We start from the raw sequence: 18831 nt of genomic DNA, 5'->3' as shown, positions 1-18831 counted from the left end.
CTGCGGGTTCTCCGGGTTCCTCCCACAGTCCAAACACATGCAGGTTAACTGGCCTGTAGGTGTGACTCCATCGTTACCTGTCCACCTACTGTATCTCTCCCTCTCGCTCACTCACTATCCTTCCTTTCCTTTCACCCCCCCCCCAACCCCCGTGGAGTTCCTCTTGTGTGATTTGGTTGTATGCAAAATAGCTTCTAAAAGTGATCCACACACACACACACACACACACACACACACACACACACACACACACACATGCACAAACACGGGGGGGAGGTAGAGAGGTGCTAACACAATTTGAAGGAGCATCAAAACAGACTGCGATCCAGCTGACCTTGATATAGCAGCCAAGTATGGAGGGAAAGAGGGATAGCAGGAAGAACGACAGAAGAGGAAATAGTCAAAAGAGGAAGTGTTTTTGTCTTTCTACCAGGAAATATCTATTCTCTCTCTCTCTCTCTCTCTCTCTCTCTCTCTCTTGTTCTCTTTCTTTCTGCTTCTCTGTTTTGAAATCTCTCCATGTTTCCATCTTGTTTGGTAAGGCTGGTTTCTGCAGCTGCAAGGTCATCGTCCACCCTCCAGCACCCAACACACATACACACACACACACACACACACACACACACACACAATGGCACTGCTTTCAAAGCGTTATCAGTTCCTGTGGTGCTAAAAGTGTGTGAAAGGCTCAGACTGCATGGAGAGAGGGGTCACAGGTCAAAGAGGGTGTCATGTTTGTGTCAGTGTCTGCTGAGAACTACTGGAGTGGAACTTCTAATATAAATACACTGACAGCCTCACGGTGAGGTGTGTGTTTGTATGGTTTTAGCTGGGACAGGCAGTGGTGAGGCTTATAGCTCGGACTCTTTAGTGCAGGAAGAGGGCAGTTATTTTGGAAATGTGAGACTGGTTTGTGTCTCATTAACAATGCAGTCATTGTTCTATAGAGCGGATCACACTGAAAGGAGAGGAGCGGAGAACCAGGGTGAGGAGGGAGGTGCTGAGAGCTTCTATCCCCACTCAGGGTGAGCTTTCCGGGGACACAGGGTGCCAGCAGAGGCTCATGGATGTGTGAGGAGTACCCTCTATTGCACAGCCAGGCAGCACAGAGAGAGAATGAGGAAAAGATTTACATGCAGTGGTGGGTAGTAAGAAGCAATATTATAGAGCGTTAATAGACTTTTGAGGGTTGTTCAATCTGCATTTCATTCAAACTAAAACGCTGAGTCGGGCACTTGTTCAAATTGCAGTAATGAAGGCTTTAAGCCCCCCACCCCCCACCCACAAACACACACACATCCCCTCAGGGTTCGTCAGTTGGTTAAATGTTGGGTGCTTTGATCTGTGGTCTCTGTCAGTGACTGAACTCAGCTCAACACACTGGCTACTTTGTCCTGTTGTCGAGAATAGACCCAGCCCCAGACATCATGAGCACAATGGGTGCTATGGAGGCAATGCGGAGTCAAGATGTGTCATTTTCAACGCATCCGTCTACTTTGAAAGAGAGAGGTTTTGTGGTTTTTACAGCCCATTATCTTTTGGAATGACGTCCATGTTGGATGATTTTGCACCTCACAATTTACATCCATCGCTAATTTTCAGCACCAAAGTGTTAAGTATGTAATCTACACACTCAACTCTGGTTGGACCGTTTTTTTCTCCCATTGCCACTATTACTGGTTCACAGTGAAGTAGTTTATTGCCTGAGAGATGTGTTTCTAAGCATTGATTACACAATCACACTGAGTGAAACCTTTCGACTGTGTTGATGGTTTGAATTGCTTCTACATAGTCGAGCTGGAGCTAACAGACAAAGTGGGAGGTGAAAACCGTACAAACAGGGGATGTGAAAAACTTTGCCACTGAAATTTACCTGGGGTTTATTGACATTTGGTCTGGTTGTGGGACTGGGTTTCTGAGATGACGTGTGATTGCAAGAATGGAAACAAATGTGGTCAGTGGAAACAGACTTTGGTGAAAGCATTCAGCAGTGAGTTTGTGTGATTACAGGCTTAGGTTGTGGTATCTAGGATGTGGAGTCACCTGGTATGTGTGTGTGTGTGTGTGTGTGTGTGTGTGTGTGTGTGTGTGTGTGTGTGTGTGTGTGTGTGTTACTGTGGCCTCCCCAGTTGGCTGTGTGGATGGAAGATCTTTTTTAACCAGATGGGAGGTAAACCTTTTTGTTTTTTTTCTAATGGTAATGACACATGTGCAGGACCAGTGTGGCCCTGTGTTTTTACTCTTTTTATTCATTCAATGTTTTTATTCAAGACTAAGTACGATGACCTCAGATTTTGAGTGATTCTATTGTAGGAAGTTGCCTGACTTCCAGTCGAAGTGTGTGTCTTTGGCGTTCAAGTGTAAATGGATATTATATATGCAGATAATGTCGTTGTGACGGAGCATGTAAGTTGAAAATAAAAGGGAACCCAGGATTGAACCTTTGGGGACACCATAGAGTGAGTTTGACACATTGACACAGAGAAACATCTATCAGATAGATAGGACCTGAACCACATCTGTGATTCCTGCCCACTTCTCCAGTCTGTTGATGAGTATTGTATGATCTGCTGTGTTGCAAGCAGCGCCTTGGTCTAAAAGAACTGATATGGAGCAATCACCTGCATCGTCAGCTAATAAAAGGTCATTAGTCATTAGTGTCGATAGTGAAACAACTCTTCCCACGTGCTCTTGACACCTCCACACCCCACTCCCACTTGTGCCTCAGGGCACAAGTGATGACATCATGAGGAGGACACAAAAAGAGGGGTGGAGTGGGGGTGAGGAACAGAGTTGAACGTGGGTAGAAAGGGCAGAAAAGGAGAAGGGGAGATGATGATGAGTCGTTGCTGTGTTGAGCAAGACCAGAAAGCTGTTATACCATTGCACTGTCAATAAAATCAGTGTCCCAGATTCCTCTACTCTCCTCTCCTCTCCTCTCCTCTCCTCTACTCTCCTCTCCTCTACTCTACTCTACTCTCCTCTCCTCTCCTCTCCTCTCCTCTCCTCTCCTCTCCTCTCCTCTCCTCTACTCTACTCTACTCTCCTCTCCTCTCCTCTCCTCTATTCTCCTCTCCTCTCCTCTACTCTCCTCTCCTCTCCTCTCCTCTCCTCTATTCTCCTCTCCTCTCCTCTCCTCTACTCTCCTCTCCTCTCAGCCATCTAGGCCAGCAGGCAGCTAATTGATGTATCTATTATTGATTTGCTCAGTCTCCCTCCCCTATTAGCCTCTATTACTATCTGGACCACTAATGGACAAGCTGCTATCTTGCTGCTAAAACCTGCTCTCATGCCAAGGCCCTCCTCTTTTACTCTGTTGTGCATTTTTTCTATCATCACATTCCCATTCTGGTATCCATTCACTCTTGTTTTCATCTTTCTTTTTGAGCATTTTGTCTCTGTCCTCTGTCTTTCATGTTTCTTATAGCAGTCTATAGTGTAACATCCATGAAAGTAAAGTGAGAAAACAGGAAGTGACAATCTGTGAGTCATCTGTGTTTGGGGGTGGCAGGGAATAAAACATCTGTGTAGGTGAACAGAAGTCATTATCAGCAGGATATTGGCTTTGTTAATTATTAAACCATTGTGTCCACAGTTAAGGCCCTCATTGGATTTTTTTTTAGTGACACACACACACACACGCACAGTGACACAACCTTTCCTACTCATTATTTGACATGATTATTTGTCATTCAGTGATGGTTTCTCTGCGTAGACACTTAATGTGGGTTTTATGATGCTGTCTGTGGTGATCAGTATCAGCTGAAAACAGTTACTCAGAGCCATCGGGTTTTCTGTTGAAAAACCAAGACGAAACCAATCAGGCTAAACGTCTTCCATTTCAGAGAAGTACTGATGAGAATCTAAACCACAGCGTAGTCAGTGTGCGGGCATATGGGTTTGTTCCTATTGATCTTCACACTTGAACAGCATGTAGACTCTGACCTTTGGCTTGTGACCGCAGAGGTCATCAGTGACAACCATGTGACACTGACCAGCTGTTGCTTCAGCACTTGCCTGTTGAAACAGTCCTGAGTTTGCCACCAAGTGCAGATGGTAGCTCGGAAGCTGTGTGGTTTCTGCTGGTTTTAATGTGAAGTGTGTGGGGTCTCTGTGCTGCGGATAAAGATTTTCCAGTCACACAGGGACCACAGTGCGACTTTATACGCAGATACACGTACATGTAGTTGTGGTATCATGTGCCACGGTGTGTGCTGGCCCAGAGCAGCCACCCGCAGGACACACCAGGTGAAAAGCATGTGTGTGTTGATGCATGTCTGTGTCTTTTCCTGTGGTTTTGGCACAAGTGGGTTCATCTCACGCCATTTGGTTTTTGCCCAGTTGCCGCTCATGCTGCTTCTGTCTGTTTAACTCTCTGTTTCCTTTCCTTTATTCACTCGGTCTCCTGTTGTTCGCTCTGTACCCGAGGGAAAACATCTGTAGCAGCAATATCACACAAGTGAACACATAACACAAGCCGAGTGTTCGTTCAGTCTGAAAGGAAAAAAATCTCTCTCCTACTGTGAATTTGAGTTTGATGTATCTTATTAGAAGCGGGGACAGTGACATGTCTTTTAATGCTTTTTGACGGTCTTTAAACACTACCTGTGAGATTGATCCCTGTGGAGAAATTCTCTTTTCTGTTTATCCCTCCAGACGGAGGTCAAAGGTCAGGCTCAGCCACAGAAAAGCAACCCTGGAGCTGATGGCAATAGTTTGCAGTAGATGCTGCAGATAATGAGGTGTAAACAGCATCATTACTTTATTATTAACCACTTCTGTAGTAAAGAGTTGTTGGTGGAAGAGTAGCTACAGTGCTTCCTTATTCCTCCAAGTTTGGGGAACCAAAATGAGAAAAAGTCCATATGTAAGAAGTAGTGATGGTCACAATATGGTTTTTGTTCTTCAAACCTCTACAAATCTTTCAGTTGAAAAAAAAGTGAGATGGAAAAATGACTCTTTGGTTGAATTGCTCATAATTCATGTCCATACTAAGACCATGGGTCTGTCATGTCAGGCCTCAAGTAAACGTTGCCTCATTGCCAGAGATAACAAGCCAAAAAGGTTGAGAACAACTGTTCTAGTGTAACAGATGTTGTGGCTGCTCCAGCTCTGTTTGGCCTCAGAGACACTGATTCCCTCAGTGTTTAGTCTCAATCTAGCAGCCAGAACCTAAACACAGTGAGGCAGGTGAGTGTGTGTGTGTGTGTGTGTGTGTGTGTGTGTGTGTGTGTGTGGAAGATGTGACTGTATTATACACATGTGTCATCCACACAGATTTACTGGTAGTTTTGGTAGGTTGAAAATAACTTTCTTTAATTGTAATATAATGATTTCATAATGATTCAAAGATTATAACAGACATTTGTTTCTCTTTCTCTTGACCTCACAGGTCAGTACTGTGGATATACTGAATATACTGTGTATATATTGTGTTTCCATTCTACCTCCTCTCATATACAATGAAGACCTGAAAGGCCTGATATTCCTTTATATTAAAAAATTCATGATTGTGTAGGATATTATGCTGAGATCTTAATATTATGCAACAGGATTTATTATATCTAGAGGTACAGTCTTACTGTAAGATAAAAATAACAGGATTGTGTTGACTCAATGACTCATTCATACAGAATCTCTCTCTCTCTCTCTCTCTCCGTCTCTCTCTGTGAGGACTGGTGAATGCTGCAGGCTCCTAAACTAACACACTGACATACACGGAACACACACACACACACAAACCACACACTCATGCACATGCTAATCCTGCAGGGCATGGGCGAATTTAGGGCAAGCCTGATTAGTAGTGCTACTGCTTATCACCCACAGCCAGAGAGAGAGAGAGAGAGAGAGAGAGAGAGAGAGAGAGAGAGAGAGAGGCAGGCTGGGGGTGGGAGAGAAATTGGGGAAGAGCAAGGAGGTAGTGGGAGGTTGGAAACGTGGGGGGGGGGGGGGGGGTGGGGGGGGGGGGGATTGAAGGTGTAGTGATGTGGATTCACACAAAGGAATTTGTTTTTCCAGTTTCATCATTTATTCATCTAAAACCAAAATCCAAATATAAACACACACAACTGCACACAACAGCAACACACCCGAAGAGGAAGCAGAGAATAATAAAACGACACAGAAGAAGATGAAGAGTAGCAGAGCATTAAGTGGGCAATCAGCCACTGCAACCTTGGACCTCCTCCTCCTCCCTCCTTACTCTCTGCCCTTGTATCATTTCCTTCCTGCTGCTTTCTCTCCTTCCACCTGCATCTCCTTCAGTCTTTCCCTCTTCTCCTCTCTCAGCCTTATTTTCCTGATGCCTGGTAATCCCCCACTTCCCTCAGGACTTAAACTTTGTGTGAGCATGTGTGTGTGAAGCAGAACCTCAAAGGAGAGGCCGACATTGTGTATCAGGGTCATTTAGTGTTTTTGATGTCTTTACCTCCGAGTGCAGAGGAGGACGCCAGATGTGCATCACAGAGTTGGTACCACTCTCTAATAGAAAGCGTTTATGAGTTGTAACTAATGTCTTTATCAATGCTCTAAGGCCCTCCTGCACTCAAACACATGTTTCCCTTGTTGTTACTTCTCTTGAATGTTTGAGATGTGTGAAACAGGATTTTGCGATATCACGAGGAGCTAATTGTGATCAAATATTTAACTTACACAAGTTTGATGCAGAGTTTCAACACACACACTAAGAATTCACTTTCCAGAGAAGTAGAAGACAACGTGAGTCAAGCAGCTGAACTTTGCATATTAGCAGATTCTGGATGAGGGAGAAGACGTAGATGTAATTTTCAGAAGTTTCAATGAAGAGAAAAGAAAAAACATTTGACGTAAATGATTATTCAGGGCAGAGTATTTCTATGTCTGGAGGGGATCTATAATAAATAATTTATTGCTGCTTTATAGATCAATGGTAAGATTTTAATAAGAACTGCTTTTATGTTGCCAGATTGTGAAAAATCTGATTGCTTTGACTTTTTAGCTCTTTAATTCACCAATGGACCAAAGTCCTTATAATTTATTAGCATTTATAAGTGCACATTGGATAAATTATTGCAAAAAAGCTTTTATTAATGAATTACCAATATTCATAATTACATTATAGAGAGATTAAACACTTACCTGAGGGACTTTTCCCAACCTTGATACGGAAAAACTTTAAAGGCTCCCTTACTTGGAAGTGATACCACAAAGGGTGTCATATTCTATCACAGCTGGTTCTGCTACTTCCATTGGTTTTTTCATAAAATAAAACAGTTCCATTATCTCTACACATGCTCGATAAGGTCCTCAAATGTTTGCATTTTAATGACGTCAATTAAAAGCCACCTCCACAGTTGTTAAACAAAACCCTTAAGCCCTTAATTGACTTTTAAAGGTCCTTAAAAACCATGTGGTTTCTCAGTATAGTGTTTTTCTTTGGAGGTCAGTCACACTCACACACACACACACACACACACACACACACACACACACACACACACACACACACACACACTGACACTTTTTTCTGATAGGACAAACTGGTTTTTCATTTAGATGTTCATTTCGGGGGTGAAATTGGTTTTATATTTTTATTGAAGATACCATAAAAGGCCTTTTGAAACTATTACATTTGACTGGATGAAATTTGCAGACTCTGGCAGAGCGCTGCTGTGGCTCTAATATATCTAACACAAAGGAAAAATAGGCTGTTAGAAAGACCTTGCTACGAGACTCTAATGTGTTTGTGAGCTCATTTGTGAGTTAAGAGTGACCTTCTTGTTCTTTATAGTACGTTTGTCTCAGATCCTCTCATATATTTGGTGTATTACATAATATTGTTTAGCATTTAGATTGTAAAACGTATCGCTAGTTTTCATCTTGTACTTCTCTGATTGAAACACGGTTGCTCTCACTGACAGTGTAACTCAGTAAGTGTAAGTTTAAGTAAGTGATATCTCGTATGTCCTGTCTGCTGTATGTCTCTGAGGATGCTGCTCGCAGTTGCACGGTTTTAAGTTAATGAACCAAACTGCAGCTGTGAACACTTCAGTGGAATTAACCATTTTCAACTGCAAGTGTGTCCATACATAAATTGTGTCACAGATGTTCTCCTTCAGCCTTTGTGGCATTCAGCTGCGTTTTGTGTGTGACGACTGATGCAAACAGGATCTGAATAATGACCAGCAATGAGCACACCGCTTTGATGCCTCTGTAAAACCTGTTTATTGACTGAAAAAAAAAAAAGGCTGAAATTGACCATGACCATGACAAGAGCAGGCTTGTCTTTCTCTTTTCACTTACTCTATCTTGATCTCTGTCACACACATGCAGTAAATTAGACTGTGATGTTTCACGAATCCAAAGCTGGAGAAGAACATGAGGTCCAGAGGGAGATGTTTTGTCTGAACACCAGATGCAGGCCAACCTATTAATCTTTATTTTTGTATTTTCAATTCAAATGATGAAACCTCCTGTGTTGAATGCACCACCTCCCCTTTTCTTTTACTTCAACACACAGCTCCTGGGACAGGATATGCCTGAATGGCTGATGTCCATCATCAAAGTAAAGACAATGAACCACTCAGAAACAATAAGAAGGGGTTAACAAAACCGTCACACACATACATGTTTAATGTCAGTAGTTTTAATTGTCTGGGTGCTGTGTTTTGTTTTCATTCAAATTAATCTGCTGTTCATAATAAATCTCATCATGTCTGTGCAACATGAACAAAATATAGCCAGTGGAAGTCCATTCAAAACTGAAATGAAATGAATTGAATTGAAACTACCACTGAAGCGTTTTCTGCCATGACTGCAGACTCACCGCATCTTGCAGTGTTTACATTGTGCAAAGTTGGAAGTTAGGACAGTTGTCCACATTTAAGTTGGTGTTTTGGATATAATTTATAAGAAATATGACACACAAAGTGTTACAAGATGAGAGATGATGTACAGCTAAAAATGAACACAGGGGAAGAATATGTGCTCATTCATCCTCACTGTTCTAATTTAAAAAAAACACACTTAAGCTTAACAGCTGTGTATAAATGACAGGTTTGTCTCACTGTCTGCTGTCGCTCATCGTAATGCATGCTGAAGTGTTAACATGGGGCACAGGAGCCTGCTAATGGCCGCATAGTCTAATGGGACAATCTGCCAAAAGCTGGTTTATTCCTTTAACCTGTGGAGTACGCCGGCCCCCCGACTGCTGCCGAACAATTCTGAGGAAACAGCAGCTGGAAAATGGCATTGAGTGGATGATAGGGCTATAAATGTGTGTTTCTGCAAAGTGCACGACTGTGTGGATCATGCAGCTGTGTCCTGTCTCACCGCAGGGCCTCAGTGTGTGTGTGTGTGTGTGTGTGTGTGTTGAGAAACTGTGGGGGCAGGAGCATGTGTGCGCCTCTCTGCATCTCTTCTCCCCATCCCGTCAGTTTTGATTGACAGATTAAGGAGGGAGGTGTATAATTTATCACTTCCTGTTTGGTCCTATCCCACAATGCCCTGCAGCCAGAGACCAGGGTTGGTCCCCCAGAGCAAAAGCCAGTTTATTAAACCCTTAATGGACATGCCACACACGCACGCACGCACACACACACACACACACACACACACACACACACACACACACACAGACTCTATTGGTCTCTCTCCCTGGCTGCCTCTCAGTCATGTTTAATGTATAATGAATGAATGATTCATGGCAGGGGAGAGGATTTTGTATTTTAGGACTACTTATTCATTTATACTCACACCAGTCACTTTTTAAAATTATACCCTAGGTGTGATTTTTATTTCAACATGTATAAGGTCACTGGGTTTTTCCTGACACATTATCTGAATCATTTTTCAGGTATAATTCCTCATTTCCAGTTAATCCTGTATTTCTTCTGTTATGTCGGGCCGTCTCACACACCAACGCCCTACTTAACATTCAAATTTAAAGCTGTTCTAATCAATATTTTTTTATAAAAAATGTGTTAAATTGCTATGTTCAATATGAAAGGTGTTGCAATTGATGATGAGTACAAAAGAAATGATCACCTGACTCTGCAGCTCCCCTCAGCTCTGCGGAGCATTTCCTCAACTGATCATTTTGGTTTCCTGGCAGCAGAGAAAAAGTCCTGATAAACCAACTGTATGTCACCTTCTCAGCATCGAAGAGCAGGCAGACAAAGGTAGCGACTAGCTGGTGAAGCCAATGGAGCATTTAACAGGTGAGGAGCCAGATATTTTCCTCAGGAGCTGGTAAAAAAGCAAAACCGAGCTAAAAGAGAGTGAATATTGGACTTAAATTTGCCAGGAATTAATGCTAATGCATCTCTATACCTGCTGGATGTGAAAATAGGCAACTGTTTGCTAACATATTTGCAACTTTATAATACGATAATATGCGAGTTTACAGCTCGTCGTGCTGCCCCCATGTGGCCAAACAAATCAATGAGTGTAGGTTTAGATAGCGCAGAGAGTTTATTTGACTGTAGAGAAATGTTCTTCTGCCACTGGAAAACAAGAAATAAAAACCGTACTCTGGGTCAACTTAGTGTTTTTCTACCAAGGAGCATGGCTTTACCATGGCTCAATCATTAAACCGTCTCAGGTTAATTTATTACTCTAGGCAGCAGCTGCACAGTGGACGTCTTTGTTAGCTAATTCACTGTACAATGGTGCCATCATTTCCACTGTATTCTGTGGCACAAAAATCTCGTTGCCGTTCTTTGTTGCAACATGTGTCCTTTTAGCACTGTCGCCACCACACACATGCACATCTGCGCGCACACACATCACACATGCACACATGAATGGGCACGCAAAGACACACAGGCGGGAGGTGATATTTGATACATGGTGAGCTGCAGGCTCCTGCTGTCAAAGAGGAGACATTTACCCAACCTGCAGAGCATCGCCTCTTCCCCTGTGACACATGCCAACTCCAATTTATTCATAAAGGGCTTCTAACAAACAGCTATGTCACGTCATCATGGAGATAAAAGAGAAAAAGGAGATAGGAAAACAAGAAATTGCATGTTTTATTTTTTTTTCTGAGCCATGCGTCAGGCCTTTTTTTTTCGCGTGTGTGTATGTTGGGTTAGAGGTGTGTGTGTGTGCAACTGTGTGCGAGGAGGGCAGATGGTGTAGCTCTAGGAAGCATCTCTCTACATTAGGGTGCACAGCAGGTGGTGTCCCCCATGTGCATGTGTTTGCATATATATATATATATATATATGTGTGTGTGTGTGTGTGTGTGTGTGTGTGTGTGTGTGTGTGTGTGTGTGTGTGCATGTGCATCGGTCCAGCGAGAGGAAACAGGCTGTAAAGTCGGTCTGAAGAAGTGATGATCAGAGGCTGTGGGGCGATGGAAGGAAGGATGGATGACGGAGCGGATAGAGGGAAGCGACAAAAGAGTGAAAAAAAGAAGAAGAGAGGACGAGAGTGAGAGGATTCTGATGTTTTCATTGCCTCCTCTCATTTCCTTCAACTTTTATTTGTATTTTATGTAGTTAACAACTCAAACTACAAACAATTCTGTGCCATCAAAGGAGAGGAAAGGCTGTTTTATCATCTCTGTTGCTTCTCTACTGTAATTGAACCCCCTCTGACCAGCCCGCAGCGCTGTGAAGGCATGTCCATACAATGCATCCGTCAGGCGGTCACCACCACACACTTGACCTTTGTGTGGTGCATGTGCAAAAGCCAAGCGCTCACACAGCGACAACATCATCATCATGGATAAACCTCCTGAATCTCAGCCTGAGGAAGAATCACTATAGTCATACTTAGTTATTGTTTACAAAACCAAAGCCGACGTTCCAGCTCTGTCCCATGAATAATGAGGTATTTTATTTGTTCGGTAGGTGTTATGATCTGTGAACAAGTACGCACTTTTTTTTTTTTACAATAAACTCGACTGAGCTGCATTTTTGCTGCAAATGTGTGCGTATGTGTGTGCCCACCTCTGTCTGTCATATGCATCTTCTTTAACACACTGCGATCGCCCTCCTCACATTGGCTGATTTTCAGGAAGTGGAAACCCTGTGTGAGCGAATCACAGCTCGCTTGCTGTTTGACTTGCCTGGAGGCTTTTAGCTGAGCAGATGGCTTCTTAGTGAATGAGAAATGACATTCATGTGAAACGTTACGGGAAACAGACACTGACTGACTGACTGGATGAGCGAGTCTGGATGGAGGCGGTGGGTAAGGGGAGGGGGGGGTGTGGAGGGCAACTGTCTGTGATTCAGTTACAGGCAGATGTCAGTGTGTTGGGGTCTTTTTTCATTTCACAGAACAGCACAGACAGGCTCTAAGTGGAAAACCATGTCCGCACCAGGTCAGGGGCATTTATCAGAACGTCCTGAAATGGTACTTTGACTCCCATCCTCCATAAAGGAACAGATGATGATTGCACCACTTTGAATCTTTTAGTCGACAGCTGCCGAGGTGGGGGGGTGGGGGGTGGGGGTGGGGTCATGTGCCTCCAAAATCTATTTTTGACCCTCAGAAGATTTCCCTCCAAAGATTTTGGTGAATACGTAAATGTTGCTGTTTCAGCTTGTTACTGGGCATGAAACCTTGGCTCCTGTCTGCTTGTGCTCTGCTGTTGAATGCACTCCCTTGTTAATGTGTCACACCTGTACCTGCAGAATAATACAGGGTGTGTGCATGTGTGTGCTTTTGTTCTCTCCTCTATTGTCCCTCTTTATAATTTTCCATATTGTCAGTAAGTGAGAAAAGCCCATTATGGAGAGGAATGCTGTTTGTTCTCTCGTCCAATATTTATTAGTGAGTTTGATGCCTGCACATTAAGTAGAGGAGTGTGTGTGTGTGTGTGTGTGTGTGTGTGTATGTTTATAGAGGGTGATAAGGCTTCTTAAACAATAAAGATTAAAATATCTTAAACGGAGACTCTGTAACCGTTAGAAGATGTTTTCCTCTTCCTCGCTCTATTAAACACACTCCAGGGTTTTTCTGTCGTAACCTTACTTGATCTGGTATGACCAGTAGCTTATGGTGTGTTGTGTTACTTGATGTAAATGTTGGTGGCTGTTCTTCTCTCCTCCTTGTAGACAGTAGTTTGCTCTAGAAAGCAGTGAACTGAGGAAAGTGTGAATCATCATCATTTTGTGTCGTCATGGACACATAATGTAGTGCATGAGTGTGATTTTAAAAGGTTACACATTGCATTTTCACATTGTTAGCAGAGCACTTGCAATTGATGCGACTGTTTTTATTGCATGGTTGCAATTTAGAGGATACATGTAAATTCACACTTAATATTCACACACCAAGTTGCAGGAAAATACTCTCGTACCTTCAGCTTATCAAGTGCTCACAGCTACAGCTAACCTGATATCGCGTTACTGGCTTCTTTTATCAGTGTCGCGCTCGCTGTCAGGTGTTGCTCTTTCTTCTCCAATATTAATCAAAAATATCGATTCATTTAAGCTTACTACATAATCATTAAATTCAGTGTTTTCACGTGTGTAGGTGATAATTAACACAGTATCTGATATTAAGTTGTGAGTACATTTGTGTGCAGGCTTTGTTATTGTCATCAGTCAGGTTTCATTAATTGTACAGTGAGTAATGAGTAATATGTAACATGTGAATTAATACAGCAGCCTTTACTCATTAACATCAGTATTTAATCAATCCTGTGATGGCAAAGTGTGTTACTCCCTTTGTTGTCAGTGCTGAGACTGTGTGTGTGTGTGTGTGTGTGTGTGTGTGTGTGTGTGTGTGTGTGTGTGTGTGCGTGCTTGCGTGCGTGCGTGCGTGCGTGTGTGTGTGTGTTCGATTGGGAAGTGGTGCAGCTGAGAAAGCAACCACCGGTTCCATTTTCATCTTTCGTTGGAAATGAGACTGTCTCTGTGAATTTTCTCTTCTGTCTCTGAACATGTCTGGGCCTAATTTGGTGAAGGTTAGAAAGGGTTGTAGGACTTTAAAAAAAAAAAGAAAAAGAAAAGAGAAACCAAATCCTTCACACACACACACACACACACACACACACACACACACACACACACATTATATTTTTGTCCTCCTGTGGAGGCCGGCGGACGGATAGAGTAGGAAGGAGAGAGGGACACAATTGAAAAGCTTTTGGAATCTGGTTTACGTGATGGTTTTGAGATTAAAGAGACAAACATAGCCGAGATTACACTTCATGTATTATGTGAAAGCATGATGAATTATTTATCATATATCATGATTGTGCATAATTTATTTTATTGTTTTTCTCCTCGGCAGCGGATCGGACTCTGAATTAATATGTAGGAAGCAAGGTTCAAAATAAAGGATGTTTAATAGACATAAAACTAGAGAATCAGAGTTAATGAGAGAAAAAGAGAAAAAGTCACAAAAACAGTAAAAAAGATGAAGAAGACTCTGAGGGATTACAGTTAATCTGCTGCCCTGGTTGTGTGAGTGGGCAGGGTGAAACAAGGGTTTCTCCCATCTCTCTCCCTCCTATTTTCATCCCTCTATCCCTCATCTCTTTAAACGTCTTGCTGGGAACATTGATTGGTTTTATCCTGTCAACCATTCATTGTCACATTTGCATGAGTGAAGGAGGCTGTAACCAAATTCCTCTCATTCCTATTGGGATCTTGTCGAGTTTATCTTTTAGAATCCATGTCGTGTCCTGTGACTGACGGCAACGCTAACTTGTTGTCTGAAATTAAAAAAAATAAATAAAAAAAAAAATCTCACCCCTCTCTCCTTCCTTCACTCCACAGACATCCTGGATCCAAAGAGCTTTGGGGGCGTGACCAACTTCAGCACCTTCCTGCTGGACCGCTCATCGGGGATGCTGTTCCTGGGGGCCAGGGATGCCATATTGTCCGTGGACACCAACGATCTGGGCAAACCACCGCTCAATGTAGGAAGACTGTGTGTGTGTATGTGTGTTTTAGACTAGGAGAGAGGAATAGTAACAACTGTGATTCCCATCAGCTCTACACAATGATACTTCCATATTTTCAAGATGGCTTCTGAATCTCCTAAATGACACTGTGAACTCTCAGAAAACAGGTGCTGCCACTTTTAACATACGCAGAGATGAAAAGGTTCTCAATAGCACAAACTGAAAATAGGTAAAATAATAAAGGATTACATTTCAGACTGGACTTTTAAATGACGCTTATCTTATTTACTTCCACTTATGAGATTTTTTCTAAAAGTTTTTTTTTAAAAATGTTTTGCTGAGGTGGGAAATTTGATGTCGTCTAAGTGAATGAATCATGATGTATATGATGGATTCTTTGTCTCTCAAACCTTCACTGAAGAGATCAGAAACTGTGGAATATTTGCACAACAGTAGTTGATGGATACAACATGGGCCTGTTGGACTGGCTTCAAAATGCCCAAGTGATGTCGTCATGGTCATGAAATCAATTTGACTGACTTAAATGCATGTATCTGAGTCCATAAGGCCTTTTTCACAGAAGACGCTTTAACATGTAACATGTCGGAAAAGCTCAGTCAAATAAATGAAGGTCAATTCCATTCATCTCCTTCACCCTGTCATGGCTTCCTCATTAGCAACGCTTCTGCTTCTCCTACTATGACTGCTACAGTGCTGTAATACTTCTAAATATTTACTACTAATCAGCTGATGAGACAAATGACAGTAATTTATCCAATTCTCTCTTTTCTGTTGATCCAGATTACTTGGGATGTGCCGGAGGAGAAGAGAAGGTCCTGTGTGGCAAAGGGAAAGACAGAGGTGAGAGCTGTGTGTGTGTGTGTGTGTGTGTGTGTGTCCCTGAACACCATAAACGGTGTTAATCGATGCAAACACGTAGTACTATATTAAATCCTAAAGCTGTAGATGACATGCAGCGAACAGTGGATGCCTGTATGTGGAGAGGGGAGATTTACAGTGACTCAGTATTTACAGTAGCTGTCTCTTCCGTTCCAATAATCCTGTTGTAATGTTGCTGTAAGGAAACATCCAGGAATATCCTGGAAACCACAGCAGCCACTAAAACGATTCTAAGTACAGTCCCTGCAGTAAAGGCTTGTTTCTCTATACTACATACTGAGCCGCTGTTACATTTATGATTGGGTTTCTAAAGCTGCTTCTGTAAAGTCACTGGTTTCATTAAGTGCAGAGTCGAAAATTCAGACTCTTATCCAACTATTACCGGCCTTTACTTTATCATTGACTATTAAATTATTTAAAAAAATTTTTTTTGCTAAAATTGTTAATAGCTTACCTAAATAGATTGGATAACGGCCTTGAGGGACTCAGTTGCTATAAAAAGCTTTCAAATCCCAAGCCCACACTTGTGTTGTAATATTCATATCTTATTAAACTATAATTTATGGGCTCAAGTGTCCTCAGACATCTGAAATGTGTGGTTATATGGGCCCATATTGTGTGCTTCTGCATGCATTTGTGTTTGTATGTGTCACGGCCCCGTGCTGTTAGGCATCGGATGGGAAGTTCTGGGACTTACGCCAAGATCTCATCAGGGGTGTGTGTGTGTACGTGTGTACCTTTGTGTGTGTGTGTGTGTGTACGTGTTTACCTTTGTGTGTATGTTGAGACAGAAAGAGTAAGAGAGGGTGTATGTGAAGTCACAGATGCCCAGTAACTGTCTGTGGAAACTGATTAAATAGAGCGTACTGTACACTGAAGCTGTACACTCATTTTGCTGTGAATACAACAGGGCCCCCACCAAACTGTTAACAGTAAACTAACTGTACACTGGAGCTATATTTGTTGAGTAATGTCTTACTGAGTCACTGGTTGTAACGGCTTGCTGAGGAGTATCAGGCTGAAAGCTTGCTGAGCTTCAGCATCAAAATGCAAAGCCTGGAGTTATTCTAAAGACCTGATAAATCTCAGAAATGCCTAAAAAATGCCTCTGAGTTCAGAGAAATGAGGTCAAATCAGAGGATAAACAAAGCCAATAGAAGGTCAGGGTTTTAACGGAAGGGAAGCGCAATTAGTTTTGACCTATTTTACACAATCGGCATTGGGGAGGTTTTTCTTGCTTTCCAGTGTAAAGGGGGAGAGAGGTGAAAGACTGATAAAGGCAGGAAAGAGAGAGGTTGTTTTTCTGTTGAGGCACTGATTACAAGATTATACGTCAGAAGGATTAAGAAGAAGGAGGGCAGAGAGGGAAGGAAACAGGAAGGGGAAGAACGACAGACAGTGGAAGGAAAGGAGGGATGAGAAGGGAGAAAGGGAGAAGAAGAAAAGGATGAGGACTAGAGAGACAGGACAATGGACTCAACAGAAGCCTACCTTGAGGCTGACCGAGGGAGACAAAGGGCGTGTGTGTGTGTGTGTGTGTGTGTGTGTGTGTGTGTGTGTGTGTGTGTGTGTGTGTGTGTGTGTGTGAATCATGCAACAGCTACAGACTCAGAGGGGCAAATCAGGGCACGTTAGCAGGGTTGTACATTGTTTCACTGTCTATCTTTCTATCTATCACCAGAGTCTTACTTAATACAGGAAATCAGAGGATGTTGTAATAAATAAAATGATATTTCACTGGAGTTTAATGTCATCATTGCGTTCATCATAAACCAGAACAAAACGTCATCATGGTACAGACTGTTTTCCCTCAACAAACATGTCCTTAAATGGCTGGTACACTGTCTTCTAAAAATGCACCACGTCCTAACCGTTAAAAAAAATCAAATTAAATATTCCGAAGCTCGTTCATGTGGCAACAACCAGACGTCCTCTCATTTACTGCTCACTGGCTTTTAGTGGCTGTTTAAAGCATCAGCGCTATCTACAGTTTCAACACGTTTTAAGTTTTAAATGAAGGTGGTGAGTTTGGATTGAAATAGATGCTGACAGTTTTACTGTGTTGAACGGAAAAGAAAGGCTTTTCTCCGCCCACCACCGATGCTTGCTCTACATCGACAGGTGAAAGAGACGTCAGCCGTATGTTTGGGCCTCGGTCAGACTCAGATGAGGATGAGGAGTCTGTTGAGGCCAGAATCAGAAACTAGCAGACGGATCAGAACAGTTAGTGTAGTCAGCATCTGTTATTAGTTTATGTTGTTTGTTAGCTTGTAACTGGCAGTGGCTGACACAGTGTTAGTGGTTGTGCCAATGCTAACTCTCGCTCTCTGTACTGACAAGGTTTCGGGTTTATTTAGCCCCGCCCCCACAAGTTGACGGGATTGGTTCATTAGGTTTGTGACGTATGAAACCCTGGCTCTCTGAATCTGTTTTTGTGAGGCTGTCATTAGTTCACTGCAGTTCAAGGTGGCGCTGTCAGGGCTTCGCCTGCTGATTTTGCTCATGACACGTCTTGTATTATATGAGAAAGACCATATGGATGTTAACAAGGTTAAAAACGTCAGAGGTCGTCTTTACAGTTTTTCTCAATCGCTTTGGTACATTTCTCGAATCATCCCTCGAAATTTGCAAAACAGTAAGTGAATTTCTCAAAACAATTCGTACAAATAGCAAAACACCATGGATTACCTGCAAAAGCCAGTCTCTTGCTCAAAATCCTTAGTTCATCTCTCAAAAGTAAATATCTGTGTCAATGAACATGTCACTGCCATCAGATGAAAAGTCCTTGTGTTATTGTGTACGGATAAGACAGTCAAATTGCTTAGTCGTGTTGTCAATATAACAGTTTACTCTGGAGGGATGTTCTGATGTAAACTATGGCTAAAGTTTTGATGACACTTATTGTAAATTGTAAGTTACACCTTAGTGTATTGATTGCAAGAGACTGGACAAGATTCACATTTACGCTTTTATTGTTTGTACTGTAATTTGTTGACAGACCATGTCATTGCGATACAGAAAGGCCTCTTCTGCCTCTTCCTCTGTTTTGCCTCCCAACTCCTCCGACACGCAGCCTCACTCCTCTT

General features: G+C 42.5%; 1 protein-coding gene across 2 annotated transcripts in view; it reads left to right on the top strand.

The window, feature by feature from the left end:
- Positions 1–18831, top strand: part of sema4f (sema domain, immunoglobulin domain (Ig), transmembrane domain (TM) and short cytoplasmic domain, (semaphorin) 4F) — a 54197-nt gene that overhangs the window by 27420 nt on the left and 7946 nt on the right. Inside the window, exons 1-3 of one of the 2 annotated variants that reach the window (XM_087178110.1) lie at positions 10169–10199; positions 14718–14860; positions 15647–15706. In XM_087178110.1, the coding sequence (XP_087034236.1) occupies positions 10184–10199; positions 14718–14860; positions 15647–15706 (219 nt within the window). In that variant the 5' untranslated portion in view covers positions 10169–10183. Of the gene's footprint in view, positions 1–10168; positions 10200–14717; positions 14861–15646; positions 15707–18831 lie in introns of those variants that run through there. The other variant, XM_023421774.2, reaches the window with a different exon arrangement.

Source organism: Seriola lalandi, unplaced genomic scaffold (genome assembly GCF_002814215.2).
Source record: "Seriola lalandi dorsalis isolate HSWRI2012SDOR001 ecotype SW California unplaced genomic scaffold, Sedor1 jcf7180002054676, whole genome shotgun sequence".
In the NCBI taxonomy this organism is placed as follows: domain Eukaryota; kingdom Metazoa; phylum Chordata; class Actinopteri; order Carangiformes; family Carangidae; genus Seriola; species Seriola lalandi.
The sequence above is the reverse complement of the archived record's forward strand: the minus strand, read 5'-3'. Positions and strand labels throughout refer to the sequence as shown.